This window comes from Bos indicus, chromosome 19, assembly GCF_029378745.1.
Source record: "Bos indicus isolate NIAB-ARS_2022 breed Sahiwal x Tharparkar chromosome 19, NIAB-ARS_B.indTharparkar_mat_pri_1.0, whole genome shotgun sequence".
In the NCBI taxonomy this organism is placed as follows: Eukaryota; Metazoa; Chordata; class Mammalia; order Artiodactyla; family Bovidae; genus Bos; species Bos indicus.
This window is the reverse complement of record NC_091778.1, coordinates 20,255,198-20,271,461: the sequence shown is the minus strand read 5'-3', so window position 1 is coordinate 20,271,461 and position 16,264 is coordinate 20,255,198. Positions and strand designations below refer to the sequence as shown.

At 39.1% G+C, this 16,264-nt stretch overlaps 1 protein-coding gene across 1 annotated transcript; it reads right to left on the bottom strand.

Moving 5' to 3' along the window:
* Positions 1–1,111: 1,111 nt before the first annotated feature.
* WSB1 (WD repeat and SOCS box containing 1) lies at positions 1,112–15,930 on the bottom strand. Its single transcript, XM_019981572.2, has 9 exons — positions 15,596–15,930; positions 10,756–10,924; positions 9,445–9,713; positions 7,929–8,060; positions 6,616–6,716; positions 4,168–4,340; positions 3,306–3,419; positions 2,474–2,581; positions 1,112–2,233 (listed from the first exon to the last, which is right to left on the bottom strand). The coding sequence occupies exons 1-9, from the start codon at positions 15,633–15,635 to the stop codon at positions 2,074–2,076; spliced, it is 1,266 nt and encodes a 421-aa protein (XP_019837131.2). The 5' UTR covers positions 15,636–15,930; the 3' UTR covers positions 1,112–2,073.
* Positions 15,931–16,264: the final 334 nt, after the last annotated feature.

Below are 16,264 nucleotides of genomic sequence, written 5' to 3'. Positions count from 1 at the left end.
TCTGTGTTAGTTGCTCAGTCGTGTCTGACTCTGCAACCCAATGGACTGTAGCCTGCCAGGCTCCTTTATCCAAGGAATTCTCCAGGCAAAATTACTGGAGTGGGTAGCCATTCCCTTCTTCAGGGGATCTTCCCGACCCAGGGATCAAACGTGGGTCCACACCATTGCAGGTAGATTCTTTACTGTCTGAGCCACCAGGGAAGCCCATTATTCCCCTAAAAGATGATAATTTTCTATTGCTCAGTAATTTTAAAGTAAGCATTTCTACAATGGTTCTCCAAGAACAAACCAAGTAAAACTGGCTGCATTCATGAAGCATTAGTTCTCAGGTAGTGCCCTATTAAAGGGAGTGAAAAAGTTGGCTTAAAACTCAACATTCAGAAAACTAAGATCATGGCACCTGGTCCCATCACTTCATGGCAAATAGATGGAGAAGCAACTGAAAACAATGAGAAAAGACTATTTTTTTGGGCTCCAAAATCACTGCAGATGGTGACTACAGCCATGAATGAAAAGACGCTTGCTCCTTGGAAGAAAAGCTATGACCAACCTAGACAGCATATTAAAAAGCAAGAGACATTACTTTACCAACAAAGGTCCGTCTAGTCAAAGCTATGGTTTTTCCAGTAGTCATGTATGGATGTGAGAGTTGGACTGTAAAGAAAGCTGAGCGCTGAAGAATTGATGCTTTTGAACTGTGGTGCTGGAGAAGACTCTTGAGTCCCTTGGACTGCAAGGAGACCCAGCCAGTCCATCCTAAAGGAGATCAGTCCTGAGTGTTCATTGGAAGGAGTGATGTTGAAACTGAAACTCCATTACTTTGGCCACCTGATGCAGAGCTGACTCGCTGGAAAAGACCCTGATGCTGGGAAAGATTGAAGGCAGGACAGAGGATGAGATGGTTGGTTGGCATCACCGACTCAATGGACAAGAGTTTGAGTAGGCTCCAGGAGTCGGTGATGGACAAGGAAGCCTGGCGTGCTGCAGTCCAGGGGTCGCAGAGAGTTGGACGCGACTGAACTGAGTGTCCTATAGTTGTGCTATTTCTTCATTACTCTTGTTAAATTTGCTTGTGGTTGGTGCTTCCAACATATTTAAGAAACATTTGCGATAGTTTTTTAAGTCTTTAATTAGAAAACTCAACAAAAATATATATATTTTACATAATGCATACATTCTTAATATCTGCAGGTAAGATAAATAACAGAAGGCAAAAGCAGATATACTGTATTGCTTCTCTTTGGCAAGTCACCAGTATTATCCTCTGCAGAAACATAGGATATGTGTATAAAATAAACAAAACAAAACAAATCCCCACCACAGTCTTAATTGTCCCCTAGTACAAACAAAATATTTAGCAATAATACAGTAGATGGATTTTTCAAATTGACTAAAATTTATAGTACTTTATTTATACCACAGGGGTTAAAGTAGCAAGCTGCTTTCCAAAATTAAGGCCCGCAGCAACAGTTAGGGGGGAAAAAAAAAGACACGCCTTTTTCCTGGTTATATCCTATTTTTAATTTAATAATGTCACATTCAAACTCCAACTCTCAGATGCCACTCCTAACAAAAACAAAATCCTTCCCTCGACAGAAGCTGTTTTACTTGCAGGTCAGCTGTCTGACCACCCCCCAACCAAATACACATTTTGTATGGTGCAATTCAGCTTTCTTAAGTTAGTACTTACCAGCTAACTCAGTGTTACAGAATAATAAAAAGTTACTTCCACTTTACAGCAAAGATATATACTGCAGCTCTACTGAAGCAACATATACATGCTGAAACTAAGAATGAGAAAAGCAAAAGGGTCCATTCAACACACAGCAGCTTATATATAAATATATACATGTATGTATATGTTTTCACAGTTAAATTTTAGAAAAAAAATTTACATTTGATATGTTCAGAAATATTTCTAAGGTCTATAAATAATATTTTAAAAGCTCAATTGATCAAAATGCAATACAAGAATGTATCAAATTAAATAAATCTCCTAAACCTTGAAGTCAGTAAAGCTTGAGGTTTGTGTAAAGTGTGTTCAGTCCCTAATACTAGGGAAGGCAGCGTCCTCTAAACACGGTAGGAGAGAAACTCTAAAACTTTGGAAGGAACCGGCAGCTCCTGTACTTCTTGGGTGGGCATCACTCTCCGGATTGACATGCGACATAAATGTTGAAGGCTAGGGACTTGCCTTGGAGTTGCCCAAAAATACACACTTCCGTCATGTGTCCTAAACAGAAACAAACAAAAAATCACAGGCTCAGTCACACAAATCCACGTATTTCATCATCCCACAGTTCAAACAATTACCACCAAGGCTGTGAGCTGGAGCCACAAATTGCACATTAAAACCTGATTAAGGAGACCTGCAATAGTATTATAAAGAGCCCTTATGGAATTTACTGAGTAACATACAGGCTGCTTTGACTAAAGCCAACTTAAATTGCCTCTTAAGAGAAAAATCACTTACCCAGCAGCTAAAACACTGCCATCAGTAGAAAAGGCACAGCAAAGACCATTGCTCAAAGGTGCAACCTGCACAGGATAATCCTCATCAATTCTCCAGAACCTCACCATTCTAGAAAGGAAATAAATTGTCCAATAATTATCTAGTTGGAAATTTAAGGTAAAAGCAACTTTTAAAATTTAGAAAGAAATGCCACTCTGTGCTAAGTCAGAACCTACCTAAACAAAAAGGAAAACAATGATTATTGGCAAATAACTCTCCCCATGTTTCTTAACAGTCTAGAAAGATCATAATGAGTCACTTTCTACATCGATGTTCCCAAATTGCTTAGTGCCATATCCAGGCACACTGATTAAAGTATGGGAAAATGGAATGGCTGCATCTAGTTCCTGATTCTTACCAAAAGCAGCACATTTCAGACACGTGACATTTCATTTCATCCTTACAGTCTCAATTTCAGCAGGTACTAATGACTGTTTTTACCATTTATTTCACTTTGACAATGTCCTTGTTTCAACCTTGATATTACTTAATAAAAAAGAAACCTGTCAGCTGAGCTAAAAAGCTGATTAAAAATGCACCTAGTTTGCCTGAACTCGTTAATAAAGAACACAGGAAAAGGCACTTATTATCTTCAGTTTACACAAATACTACTCAGGCCAATATTTAAGACACACCAACATCTCCCAAAGTGTTGTCTAGATAGAAAGTCATTAAAACTCCAACTGTAGAAAGATTTTTTCATCCTTAAGAATGTTTTTTATTAAGTAGAAGAATGAAAGGAAATCTTTAAAAGACAATAATAAATATGTCAAGCTGTAATTCACACACTTACTTATCATCAGCAAGGCTTGCAACGTGCAGTCCATCATGACTAAATGATACAGATCGTACCCATCTGTCATTTGCTCCTCCAGCAAATATTGGAGTGGGTGGGGGAAACAGGTGCCTGAAGTAAAAGACATGTTTTAGGGCAAGTGAGAGTCACCTCAAGAAACAAAACTACCTTGTACATCAGTCTTTGAATAGTTTAGAGTGGCCTTCATGAACACAATTGAGAAGACGGAGCAGATCCACTTTAAATGAAGTACTTAAACCTAATTACTAATCTCCTTTTTAGAGTGGTTTAAGACTCTTAAGACTAAGTTTATGGTTCCCCAACACAAAACTCTAAATATAATTACCACTTCTACAGAGTCATGTCCTGTTAAGTAACAAGATCTGTATCAAGACAATCAAGTTTATTGGTAGAATTTAGATGCATTATTAAAGGGCATACTGCTAAGTTGCTTCAGTCATGTCCAACTCTGTGCAACCCCATAGACGGCAGCCCACCAGGCTCCGTCGTCGATGGGATTCTCCAGGCAAGAACACTGGAATGGACTGCCATTTCCTTCTCCAATGCATGAAAGTGAAAAGTGAAAGTGAAGCCACTCAGTCGTGTCCGACTCTCAGCGACCCCATGGACTGCAGCCTCCCAGGCTCCTCCATCCATAGGATTTTCCAGGCAAGAATACTGGAGTAGGGTGCCATTGCCTTCTCCGATTAAAGGGCATAAATGATACCCAAATTTCAAATTACAATAGACTGTAAGTTTAGATGTCACATGTTAATGATTCAGATCATCTCTGGAACTTCTTAAACTACACTGATAGTAGAGAAGAATTACAGACTGAAATAATACATGCTGTACCCACCCAAATTCCATCAGAATGGCTCCAGTGTGTGGATCCCAGATATACACTCGAGTGTCATAAGATGCCGTAGCCAGCAATGCTCCATCAGGAGAAAAGTCACAAGCTACAACATCATGGTGATGCCCTTCTAGTTTTCGTATCATGGTGTATTTATCCATATTCCAAAGGAAAACCTGCAAGAAAAGGCACATGTTATAGCTTCATTCGGACATGCAGAGGACAAAATCGCACATCTTAAACTAAAACAGCTAAATTTAATTAAGATTATATTAAATTAAACATTATAAATTATGAATAATTAAAAGAATATGCTCAGTGTCATAGTCAGATTAAAATCAGTTTTTAAGTTAATTAAAGTAGACATGCAAATTCTATTTCAAATGTTTCGGTTAAATGTTAATTTAAAAATAAGCCTAAACACAAAAAAGGCAATGCAACTTAACCACAAAATTATACTGAAATCCATTTATTCCAAAAACTAATTAACTAAAATATATAAAAATAAATAGGGTTAAGTACTACAAACCCCTTTTTTTATTTCCAGAAACTACCAAATTTTTTAAAAATATACAGACAGAAAATATAAGGTTAACAAATTGTTACTCCATTGGCATCTCCCTTTGAGATAATCACTTGTTTACAATAGGCTTGGGTCACCAACGTGAGCCTAGGAAGAGAAACAGATACTGCAAGCAAAGAGAATTTTTCACAGCCAAATGAAATTTCTTTGGCAAACAACAAGGATGTTAAACCACATTACAAAATGAAAATGCTAATTTACAAAAATAATACAATTAACATTTCTGTGAATCAAGATTTGCCAATCTTATTTTTCCCAAACGGACCACAATCATTAGTCATTTTAAGTGTAAAACATTTAAGTTACTTTAGTACTAGTTCACACATAGTTTTAGATTCTAAAGATCAGTGTAGTTAGACTGTGCAGAATAGCTCTAAACAGGACTCTAATGTTTACTTCAGTCTGTTATATTAAACATCAGCTTAGAGGTTTGTAACAATCCTAATAAGATAAACTCTCCTCCTCTTGGAGTAAAGCAATCCTTTTTGCTACTTTTTTTCTGCACAGACACAATATATTATTTCCAAAGAAAATAAATACAAACTTTCAGTTGGATCAAAGACTTAAGGTATCTCTAGTATCACAATGAATTCCAAAAAATAGCACAGAGAAACCATTTGAAAGCCAATTACATTACACTAAATTGGTTTCACATGTTAAGACTCCCAATTCCACCAGACTGGAAGATCAATTACATCGGAGGAGTCAGTTGGGTTCACTGCGGGGGGAATTATTTTTAATTATTTTTAAAAAGAAAAAAAGAAAGAAAGAAAAGCAGAAAGTGGACATCGACCAGCACCTGTGTACGTACAGTACACCTTGCAGCCGAATGCAAGGTTACTTCATCCTACGGTAAAGGTCGCCCCCAGCCCGGTAGCCAGAGATGCCACTCTTTCTGCCCAGCTAACACCATTGTGCGCCTGTGTGCGAGTGGTGCCAGCATAACCTCAATCACACCAATATTGCTGCCACCACCTGTGACAGGGAAAGCAAGAAGCATATGGAAAACACACAGCCTAAAATAGCAATGTCAACATCTAGCTTTGCTCTTCTTATGATTTTTAAAGAACTGAGTATTTTCCCCCTAAACTGTCAACATTTGCAACTATCATTTTAACACACTTCTTGGCTAAATAAAATCCATTTTATTTAGACTCCCACCCCCATTAATTCAAAGTGTATTGTGATCATCACATTTATTTGGACTTCAACCATTTTCATAAATACCTGAAGCTAGTAAGATCACTTTAACTATACTAACACAGAGCTAGTAGATAACTGAGTAAAGGAGGGTCCATCAGTAAGGATAACTCTCTTAAGAGTCACTTTGTACTTAATCTGTCTACAGGTATGCTATGCAAGACAGACCATATAAAATTTAGATGAAATTCACTCTAGGACATACATGACTGTTATTTTTATTCTTATTAGATTTTTAAGTTACTTTTTTTCAGTTAAATGTCCAGGACCAGCTGGGACTCAAAACTTTTTAAACAGCAAACTGGACCAAAAAAAAAAATAGAACAACAGAGAAGAAAATAATTAGCAAGGGAATGTTTTAACATTTGGACTAGATCTCTTCTACAGCATATATACTTTCCTAGATCTTATGAAAAATAAAATTGCCATACCCCATATTTTACATATATCATCTCTAACTAAAGCAACCCAAAATTTCTCACTTTATAATAATCAGTAACTATATTTATTTAATTTCCCTCATGCAAATTCTCCCCCATCATGAAATAACACATTTAAGATATTTAAGACACCGAGCACAGACTTAATAGGTTACCAGATTTAAAATGATTTTGCATACATTATTACAATCCAATTCACAATAAATATACAGGAACTTTGACACATACTGCTTTACTGGCTCCCACTGAACACAGCATAGAAGAGTCAGGAGAGAAGGCACAGCTATACACCCAGTTCTGATGGCCCCGCAATACTTTCATCATGTTTCCTGAACAAAAAGAAAATATCTGTGTTAACCCTGGAAATGACTAGCATTTCAAAAATAGCAGACTCACAAACTTCTAAGGGGCAGTGATCTAAAACACTACAGATCTACAACAGGGGTTGGCAATATATACCCGTTGCTTATTTTTGCACCTAAGTTTTACTGAAACACAAGCATGCCCACTGTTGCGGCAGCAGAGGAGAGTAACTACTGCAGAGATAGTATGGTCTACAAGCCTAGACAGTCACCATCTGGCCCTTTAAGAAAAGGTCAGCTGACTCTTAGTTTTTGTTTTTTTTTTTACTTTTGGGATCCCTTAACAGCTAAGCAATTAGAGAATTGATAAATGTAGAAGAGGTGCCACATAGTTTGGTAACAGTGTATTGTTCTATCAGGTAATGGTTACGACCCATAAGCCGAAACAAGTCTCCAAATCTGAGGGTCTTGTTTCCTACTACGCTCAATTTAAGCTACACTTGTCTAAACAAGCCTGTCAACTTCCAGCTTGAGGCTGGTGGAGCACCAATGGATCTAAATATAAGGTTTTAGTTAAAACTTAAATTCTTTCACTGGAGGTTAAGAAGGGGGAAGAAATGCTCATCTCAGGTCCTCTCAAACAAGGTAAATTCCCCAAAACTGTAAAAGCACCACAATTACCAATGTTTCCAAAAAAGCTAAAACTTGACACTGACATTCCTTTTACTATATTGGAGGGTAAATCCCTTATTTTTATAATTTCTTACTTAACCTCTCCAAGTTATGTTTAGTATTTACATATTATAAATTCTGGTGTGTAAATCATGTTTGAATTTATATTTTATTAATTACTAAGGAGTATCTTTCATTACATCAAGATCTTCTTAAATTTTCACTAAGCAAATAGGAAGTTGATAACCTTCCCCAATATAAAGGAAATAAACCAACACAAACCAGCTCGAATAAAACCTTAAAACTGATATAGATTTTGTCCTCAAATAGTTGATACAGATCCGTGTAGTTAGTTCCGTGTGTATCAGATTGTTTAGAGTAACTGCTGGCTCCTATTCCAGGTCATATTTACAGTTTTGTTTGATCTGCACAGGGAAAGGGGGCAAAGGACTAAGCAGAGAAAAGGCAACTATGATCATGTCACTTTTAACGTCAAGTGTTTGTAATACATCTCAGTAATAATACCCAGAAACTAATTCTTTCCCACAGCCTAGAAGACAGACATACCATCATCTTTCAGGTCCCACACTCTCAGAGTTTTGTCTCTTGAAGCTGACACCAGGATCAAGCTCCCATCTGGAGCAAAAGTTAAATCTCTGACCACTTCAGTATGATCTACCAAGTTAAGGAGGAGTTTTCCTAAATGCAATGGAAGGTCAGAAAGAGGCAATGTTAATAATTTTTACCAGCTTTCATATTTTTAAAAATCAGGTTTCTCATCGTTAAAAAAGGATAGAAATAATATGGGTACCTCCTTTGTAAAATGACTCATTTTTTAGTGTGCTTTTACTATCATCTTTAGATTCACTATTTATAATGTCTTAAAATGAATTATTTCAAAGATACCAAAGCCTAAATTTATTAGAAAAATTAAAAGGGAATTTCCAAAATGTGAACAAACTCTTGGACCAAGTCAACTTACTATCAAGAAAATCTGCATCATTTAAAATCTTTGTGGGACTTCCCTGGTGGCCCAGTGGCTAAGATTCCACACTCCAAATGCAGAGGGCCTGGGTCTGATCCCTGGTCAGGGAACAAGACGTGGCAGGCCACAACTAAGACCCCATGCAGCCAAATAATTTTTTTTAAAAAAAGATCCTTGTATAGTAACAGCCTAAATTTTCAAACATAATCTCAGTGAAAAAAAGTATTTATTCATCTACTATATGAGTTTTGTTTTTCTATGAAAAGTGATGTGCTTACCTTGTAAACTTTTTCCCAGAATTCAATCAAATTTACTGATTCATTATCCCCACTCAATGTTAATATTACTTGCTGTATTCTAATGTACATGCTGTTTTAAAGCTCATTTTTAAAAATCTTTTAAATTTTGGAGTACAGACTAACAGTCTGAAACTATACATTTTAGGTAGTGAAGAGCACATTTACTTTTTTTGGGGGGCGGGGGGGGCGTGCAGGGGGGCGCAGCAGGCATGTCTCGTGTTTTGTGAGATCTTAGTTCCCAGACCAGGGATCAAACCCATGCCCCCTGCAGGGAAGCACCCACCAAGCCCTAACTACTGGACTGCCAGTGAATTCCCAGGACATATTTACTTTTAACTGCCCAAAGAATTTAACTTCTCAACCCACCTGGTTAAACTTTAGATAAAATGTCACTAAAGCCTTCCAGAGGCTAGATAATGATTGCTGAAAACCAGATCTACCTTGAATGCCTCTAAGCTATTATATATTGAAAAAGTATATAAGAAAACATCTTGCAATTTGAGTCATAAAGTACATTACTAGTTTACAAGTGATAACTAAATGTTCCTTAGGCATGCCCTTCCTACTATAATATTCTCTGAAGAGTGATCAAGCAATATGAACTCTATTTTCCTAAATTAAAACTAAAAGCTGCAGATGCTGTTTAGGCCAATAAAGATATATGTATAAAGACAGATTCAGAGGATCAATTCTTGCTTCTCTGTAAGTTAAAATCCTCAAATCGTATTCTTCTAGTGTCTACAAGTTATGCTTACATCATAAAATAATGGAGTTTGCTTTCAAGACTATAACTTCATACCTGTATATACATCCCATATTTTGATACGTCCATTGTTTAACCCTGTGGCAAGGAGTAGCTGATCTTGTCCAAATCTGAATCGATGCCATTCTATATTTACACAGCGACTCTGTTTCTCTGGAACTGAAGATCCAAAAGCAAGACTCCAGACTATATCGCCACAGTCTATAATATGTTCACGAGGCTTATTTTTCTGACCACCATCACTGTTTTGTCTTGATAATCTTAAACTACTTGAATTGGTGATATTCTTGGTGCCATGCAAGAGACTGGTAAAAAAAAAAAAAGCCAGATTGTCATCTAGTTATTATTTATTCTGGACTCCTGTGGATACTAAATAATAAGTGTTTGCTAAAATAACTTCCATATTATTATAGTAATACTGAGTAACAATGGAATCCTTATAGATGGGAAAGGGAAAAGTCTGCTATTAGCTATGTGGGCATGACCAAATAAATTCAGACTAAAATCCTCAGTGCCTAAGAAAAAGTTCAATAATAAAAAGCAATTTGTAATTTTGTCATTTCAAATGTGTTTCAATATATCCTTACTGATGTAGAACCCTATATTAATTAGGACTCTTTTCATTAACCCAAAAGTATAAACAAGCAGAAAACAAAAAACTCTGAGAACACATTGTGAAGCTGACACCAGAAGACTGTCTAATGCCGTAACGATCAGCAGTGATAAAGGCGTGAAAGAATGAAACCGTGATGGTGAACCAGACACAAGAAGAAGGGAAAGATGTTAAATTCAGCGCACACATTTTAGAAACTATACTACGTTCGTGTGCTCTCTGCTCAGTCAAGTCTGAGTCTTTGCGACCCCGTGGACTATAGCCCGCTAGGGTCCTCTGTCCATGGAATTCTCCAGGCACGAATACTGAGGTGGGTTGCCATTCCCTTCTCCAGGGGAGCTTTCTGACCTAGGGATTAAACTCAGGTCTCCTGTACTGCACGCAGATTCTATACCACCTGAGCCATCAGGGATTTCCCTGGTGGCTCACACACATTTTAGAAACTACACTATCAAGGCACAATTAATCTGCCTTTTACTATATGGGAAAGAAAAACACCAAACTATATGAGAAAATATTCTGTAATATACAATTAAGGCTAGACAATTCTTTCCACAGATTTTCTAACAAATATATAAAGATTTTCTAACAAATATATTCAGCTTATGATCAAAACACATTTAAAACAGTCTTCAAAAGAAATAACATAAAACAACAAAATAATTGTATTAGTCCACACGGAAAAAAAGTAAATTCTACAGACAGATACAAAATACAAAAAAGAAGAGTCTTACAAGTTCTTAAGGCACTGGGACCACGGAACAAGCTTCACTGTGCGATGTCCTTGCGACCAGGCAAAGTAGGAACCATCTGGGGCAAAAGCAACAGTCCAATTTTCACGACCACATTTCTTGTCAAAAGGAGCTGCTGGAGCTAAAAGTTCACCTATAGTACGTGATCTCACTAAAAGAAAACAGAAAAAAATACAAGACATTGTATATAACAACAATGAATTTGAGACTGCATCTGTATTACTGTGGCATTCACTCAATTCCACTGACTTTTCCCCCTTTTTTATGCACCAAGTTCTGCATTCTACCCTTTGAAGAGAGAGAGGCTGCGTGAAGACCCCTTGATGATGATAAACATCTTTATAAGTTCTGGCGAAGTGATTTTCCTAAAATTTCCCAAATCAAGAACTTTTAAAGAAAGTTTCAATTAAAGAAAAAAAAAAAAACCTGGTCAAATAAAAATAATGTAATGATCTCTCAGGGCTGCCAATTTCTGAAGTCCTGACTTTCACAGCCTTATGCTTTTATTTCCCTTGGATCTGGCTGTGCTAGATCTTGGTTGTAGCGTGTGAGACTCCCGTATTTGTTGAGACACGCAGAATCTAGTTCCCAGTTTGAACCTGGGCCCCCTGCATTGGGAGCACAGTTTTAGCCACTGGACCACCAGGGAAGCCCCTGCCTTTATGTTTTCAAATTACTAACCTTTAAAACGCAAGAAACCAAAGTTGCTCTACAGGAAAAGTATCTTCTGCAACAGCTGCTTTCAAAAACCATAATCCACTATAAAGTATAGTATTATATCACTACTCAAAGGAAGCACTATTAAATGAATGGTCTAGTCAGACCAGAAGATGCTTATCTTTTTCGGGTCATAAAAATAAAAAAATCCTCCGAACTTTAAAATGCATTATGGGGATTTCACTGGTGATAGAGTGGCCAGGACTCTGCACTTCCACCGCAGGGGGCAGGTTCCCCTAGTGGGGAACTAAGCGCTCACATGACAAGTGGCACAGCCAAACAAGCGAAAAATAAAATAAAATGCATTATATTTGTGATTCTCAAATAGTGGTCCTCAGCATCTTCCTAATGGGCCACCAAACTCATCCTCAAATGGAAGTAATTCTTTTGGTTTTTAAGGACAAAAAAATGGAACAATTTCATGTATTTTTATTTTTGTGCACATGCAAATGTGGCTGCCATTTCCTCGATTCCGGGAAAGGATCTTCTTAAGTCTGTCACCAATGCTGTCTTGGGTTTGTCTTGATTTAAATTTTGCTACTCTCCCTTTTCAGTTATAAGTTACCTTCAGTTTAGTTTCCCGTTATCTATTTTGTGGTTTGCTTTGTGGTCAACCCTGTAATCTATTTTTTATGTTTTGGGCTTAAACTTTCCAACAACGTAGTCTACGTATTGCGATTGAAATGAGAGCCACTGATACTCTTATTGCAAGAGCAGATACACTTACGCAAACCCCCAAAGTGTACTCATTTCAGTGACACATCCAGTCTCAACGTATGCTTTGCCAACAGCGAGCGCAGCATCTGGCATGCGACAGGGGCTCAGCAAATGTTTATTGAACAAATATGAAAGCACATGTATAAATTCCCATTCTTAAGTGATATAACTATTTCCTTGCCCAATTCTTTGCCACATTAAACAAATGAGATACGGTTTAAAAAGTAAAACAAAACTGAAATCTGTTTTCCTGTGATACTCATAAATATAAACATGCACCTATTCTGGCATAGCTGAGATTATCAGAATATTTCCTTTTAATGACTCAAAATCTTCCTTCTTGCCACTCTGCCCACTCAGTCTTGTGTCTGATCAAAGAGAATAAGAGATCCTGCGCTCACATGACATTCATATATTGAAGACAGCCATGACATCAGTAATGAAATCTTTTCACCATGATAAAATCTGGTGAGTTTTCAACCATCCCTTAGATTGCATTGTTTCAAGTCCATTCTCTACCTTCACTTTCATCCTGTTCTGGATAAATTCCAGTTAATAATGGCCCTTAAAACAGTGGAACCTTTTCAATTAAACACATTATTGTAGGTGTGATTTAATCAAAGCAGATCTCCGCCCTGCCCCACTGCCCCCACCAATACCCCTGCCCCACTTGTATCAAAACAGCAACAATTTCATTGGCAGGAACATGACTTTAATATACAATTCACAAACCAGTGACACTCTTGATGCCTGCAGAATGATTTTTTAAGCATACAAATGACAGTGTTCCCTGGCAGCTTAGGGGTTAAGATGCTGGGCTTTCACTGCCATGGCCAGGGTTCAATCCCTAGTCAGGGACTAAGATCCCAAAAGCTGTGCAGCAGTCAGACAACAACACACACACAAGTGATTTTAGAAAAGGCTTGCTGCTTCATATTCCCCTCCATGCCTTCAAGCCCACACTCTTATATCATCATTTATGTGCCTGGCCCCTCAATCAGCAACCTCCGCCTATTTTTTTTAAGGGCGGGGAGGGGGGCTTCTCTTTAACCACATCTTTTAGAATCCACAAATTTTAGGAGAAAAAAATATCAAAGTTCACAAATAAGGAATGCAAGTTCTAAAATTCAACTGAAAAACATGCAAGCATTTTCTTAAAAAGAGAAAGCTTCTGATTAAACTAGATGAATGTACTTATAGGGCCACCCTCAACAAATTTTGCCAAATAAATACACTATACCATTACAAGTATTTAGTTAATAATTACTGTGTTTCTTTGCTTACTAACAAGATATATAAAATGATCACTGCATTTAACCAAATAATTTAAATATTTACTGGTACAATATTATACACTAGCACAAACTTTATAATGAAGAAAAAAAATCACTTGAACTTTTGTGTATGACCTGCAACTGCTGCATGTTAGTATCCTAAGACAGTATGATTTAACAACCTGGTATAAGGGAAAGGCTGCCTGCCAGGGAACCTGGCCATAAGACACGACACCACACACATCATCTGAGTCACTGCTCAACCAAGCAAACCAGATTCAGCTCCTTCGCATTCTTCCCTGCAATTTCATAACCATAAAGGGAGGGTCTGTGGCACAGCCTTGTGAAAGAGGGCTGTAGCTCTAGGCAGTGACTGCCTGTCATATAGACTTCTTTCATCAATCACGGAATCTTGCCTCCTCTTTCAGTACTTATTTGAGAAACCAGCAACAGAGGTCCTTACTGATAGATACAAAGCTACAGAGGTTTTAACTTTGTATCCAAATGATATATTTTAAAAAGAAACAAAGAAACAAAAAACCAGACTTAAAAAAAAAAGTTTACAAAAGGCAAAAGTTCTTTTAGATATTTGGCATCTACTTAGTAACTTTACACTATAACCAAGAAATAACACTGAGACTTAAACATGCAAAAAATAATAATAATTTAAAAGGCTACTTAGTGGGTGGTTCCACCTCACGCTGGTACGCTAAGAAGCTCTGTCGAATCCATAGAAGAGAGGATTGGAAAGTTTTCAAAATGATTCAAGATGAAGTAAAATACAGATATAAGAAAGGCAAATCACTCATCCTCAGTGTCACTGTGAGTAGAAAAAAGAAAAAAAAAAACCCACTGGACTGAGAATAAGAAATTTTGAGTTCTATATTCCACAGTTCAACAATTGGACATGAATTCTGTCTTCTCAGTATGTTTAAAATAGTTATTAAAACCAGGGGTAAAGTCCCCTCCTAACCTGCCAGTCAACCTTATCCGTAAAAGAACAAAAGACCAGAATTCTAAGATAGCTGTCTCTAGGTATAAAACTTCACCCACATACAGGATAGAGGGCCTTTTGGCTACTTTAGCTTCTCCATTTCTCTAGAAAACCTCCTCCAAATATTCAATAAAGGCACCAATTTAGTTGAACAACAAGGAAATGCAAACGCTCTCTGCTCAGTAGCTACCTCCAATTTTCATTTAACTGCATATATTTAAATAACGTATATAATACGATAAGTTCAATGTTTACTAAACAGTCAAACCTCAACTCCCCTTAAAGTGATTCCACCTTAAGGTATTTTACCTTAAGAGAGGATTTAGATAATGTAAGGTGCTTTCAAGTGAGTCATTGGGGTAGGTCCTAAAGCAGGACCTTCAACATCTACTGGCCTGTCTTCAGCTTGGCCACTAAGCCAGTTTCCAGAAAACCTTTTCAAGAGTTCGCTCTTCTGTAAGCCAGCTTTTCTCCGGTCACTCCACCCAACCATCCTGCTCCTCCCTGCGCTCCTCAGTATATGAAAGATAACTGAGTCTCCTCCCCTGAGCTTGCTGCCTTTCTGAACACCATACCATTTTTAAAAACATTTTTTCCAGGCTGATAGCTGCATTCCTCTTTATAGTTCGTATACACTAAGACCCATCCTTTAATAATAGCTCGGAACAGACAAGTATACTTTTCTTCATTGGAAACTTTTTAAGAGCCCTGGATCTTTGCCCAGCCCTCCCCTGCCCACTCGACGCCCCAGGCCCTTAACCAAGAGAAATCCAGGAGAACGGCCCTGCTCAGACCGCCAGAGAAAAAAACTAGGGTGGGGGGAACAATTCCGCCCCGGCCACACGATCCCTGCAGCTCTCGCCACTCGGCTCTCTGGTCCTTTTTGCCTCCTCTGCGCGCCGCCTCCCTCCTGGCCTAGCGCACAGTAGGCGCCGTTTCAATTCTGATCCCATTTACCCTAGGCGACACCCACCCGCAGGGTAGCTTCCTTCCTCTTCGCTCCAGGGCTCGAGCCCGACTCACTGTCCTTCCTCAGACTCACCCTCCTCCGGGGAGTCCCTGCCTCTCCGTCGCCCCCGCGCGCTCGCCAGCACCCCTCACCCATCGTCCCATTCCTCACCGATCTCTTTCTCGTTGACCCTCGGGGGAAAGCTGGCCATCTATGGGATACCGTCTGATTCCGGGGGCGCGATGTGGACGCAACGACAGAGAGGCTAAAGGCGAGCGCCGAGGGGCGTGACGCGGGCTGGGTCCCTCCCGGTCCCGGGGACAGAGGGGAGGGGCGGGACGGTCGCAGAGGCTCCTGCCGACTGCCCCGGGAAAGCTCTGGGAGGCCTCTGACCGAACTACGGAGTTAAACACAGACAATAGATGCTGGTCCCTTCCTCCCGCCTACGAAGGAAGACACTTCCCTCCACACTGCCGACAGCAAACGAGACACTGGAGACAAAATGGCGGGCGGCGCGGGGGATATCTGGAAGCCGGGGGCGGTGTTCGTGACGTCATAGCGCTATTCCCCGCCTCTCGACGTTCGGGACGTGACGGCCTCGGCTCCGCGCCCCGCCCTCCCTCCGGGTGAGCGCGGGCGTTGTCCTGGGGACCCGACCGGTAGCCGGAAGAGCGCGGGGGCGGAGGAGGGGGAGGGGCCGCTGCACGAGCCAAGGCCCCCAAAGCTAGGCTGGAACCTACGGACTGTGCGTTTAACTCGGTCTGGATTTCCTGGCCCGGGTCCCAGCTTGATATTTATAAGTTGAAGCACCTTTGAAAAGGCAAACCGAGAATTGTATAA

What these genes read in the sequence shown, in the direction of transcription:
- WSB1 (XM_019981572.2), bottom strand. Translation starts at nt 15,635, where the DNA reads ATGGCCAGCTTTCCCCCGAGGGTCAACGAGAAAGAGATCG. An exon ending in AATATGGGATGTATATACAG is followed by an intron (nt 8,061 to 9,444) that starts GTATGAAGTTAT and finishes CATTGCATTTAG; the next exon opens with GAAAACTCCTCCTTAACTTG. An exon ending in GCAAGCCTTGCTGATGATAA is followed by an intron (nt 2,582 to 3,305) that starts GTAAGTGTGTGA and finishes TTTCCTTTCTAG; the next exon opens with AATGGTGAGGTTCTGGAGAA.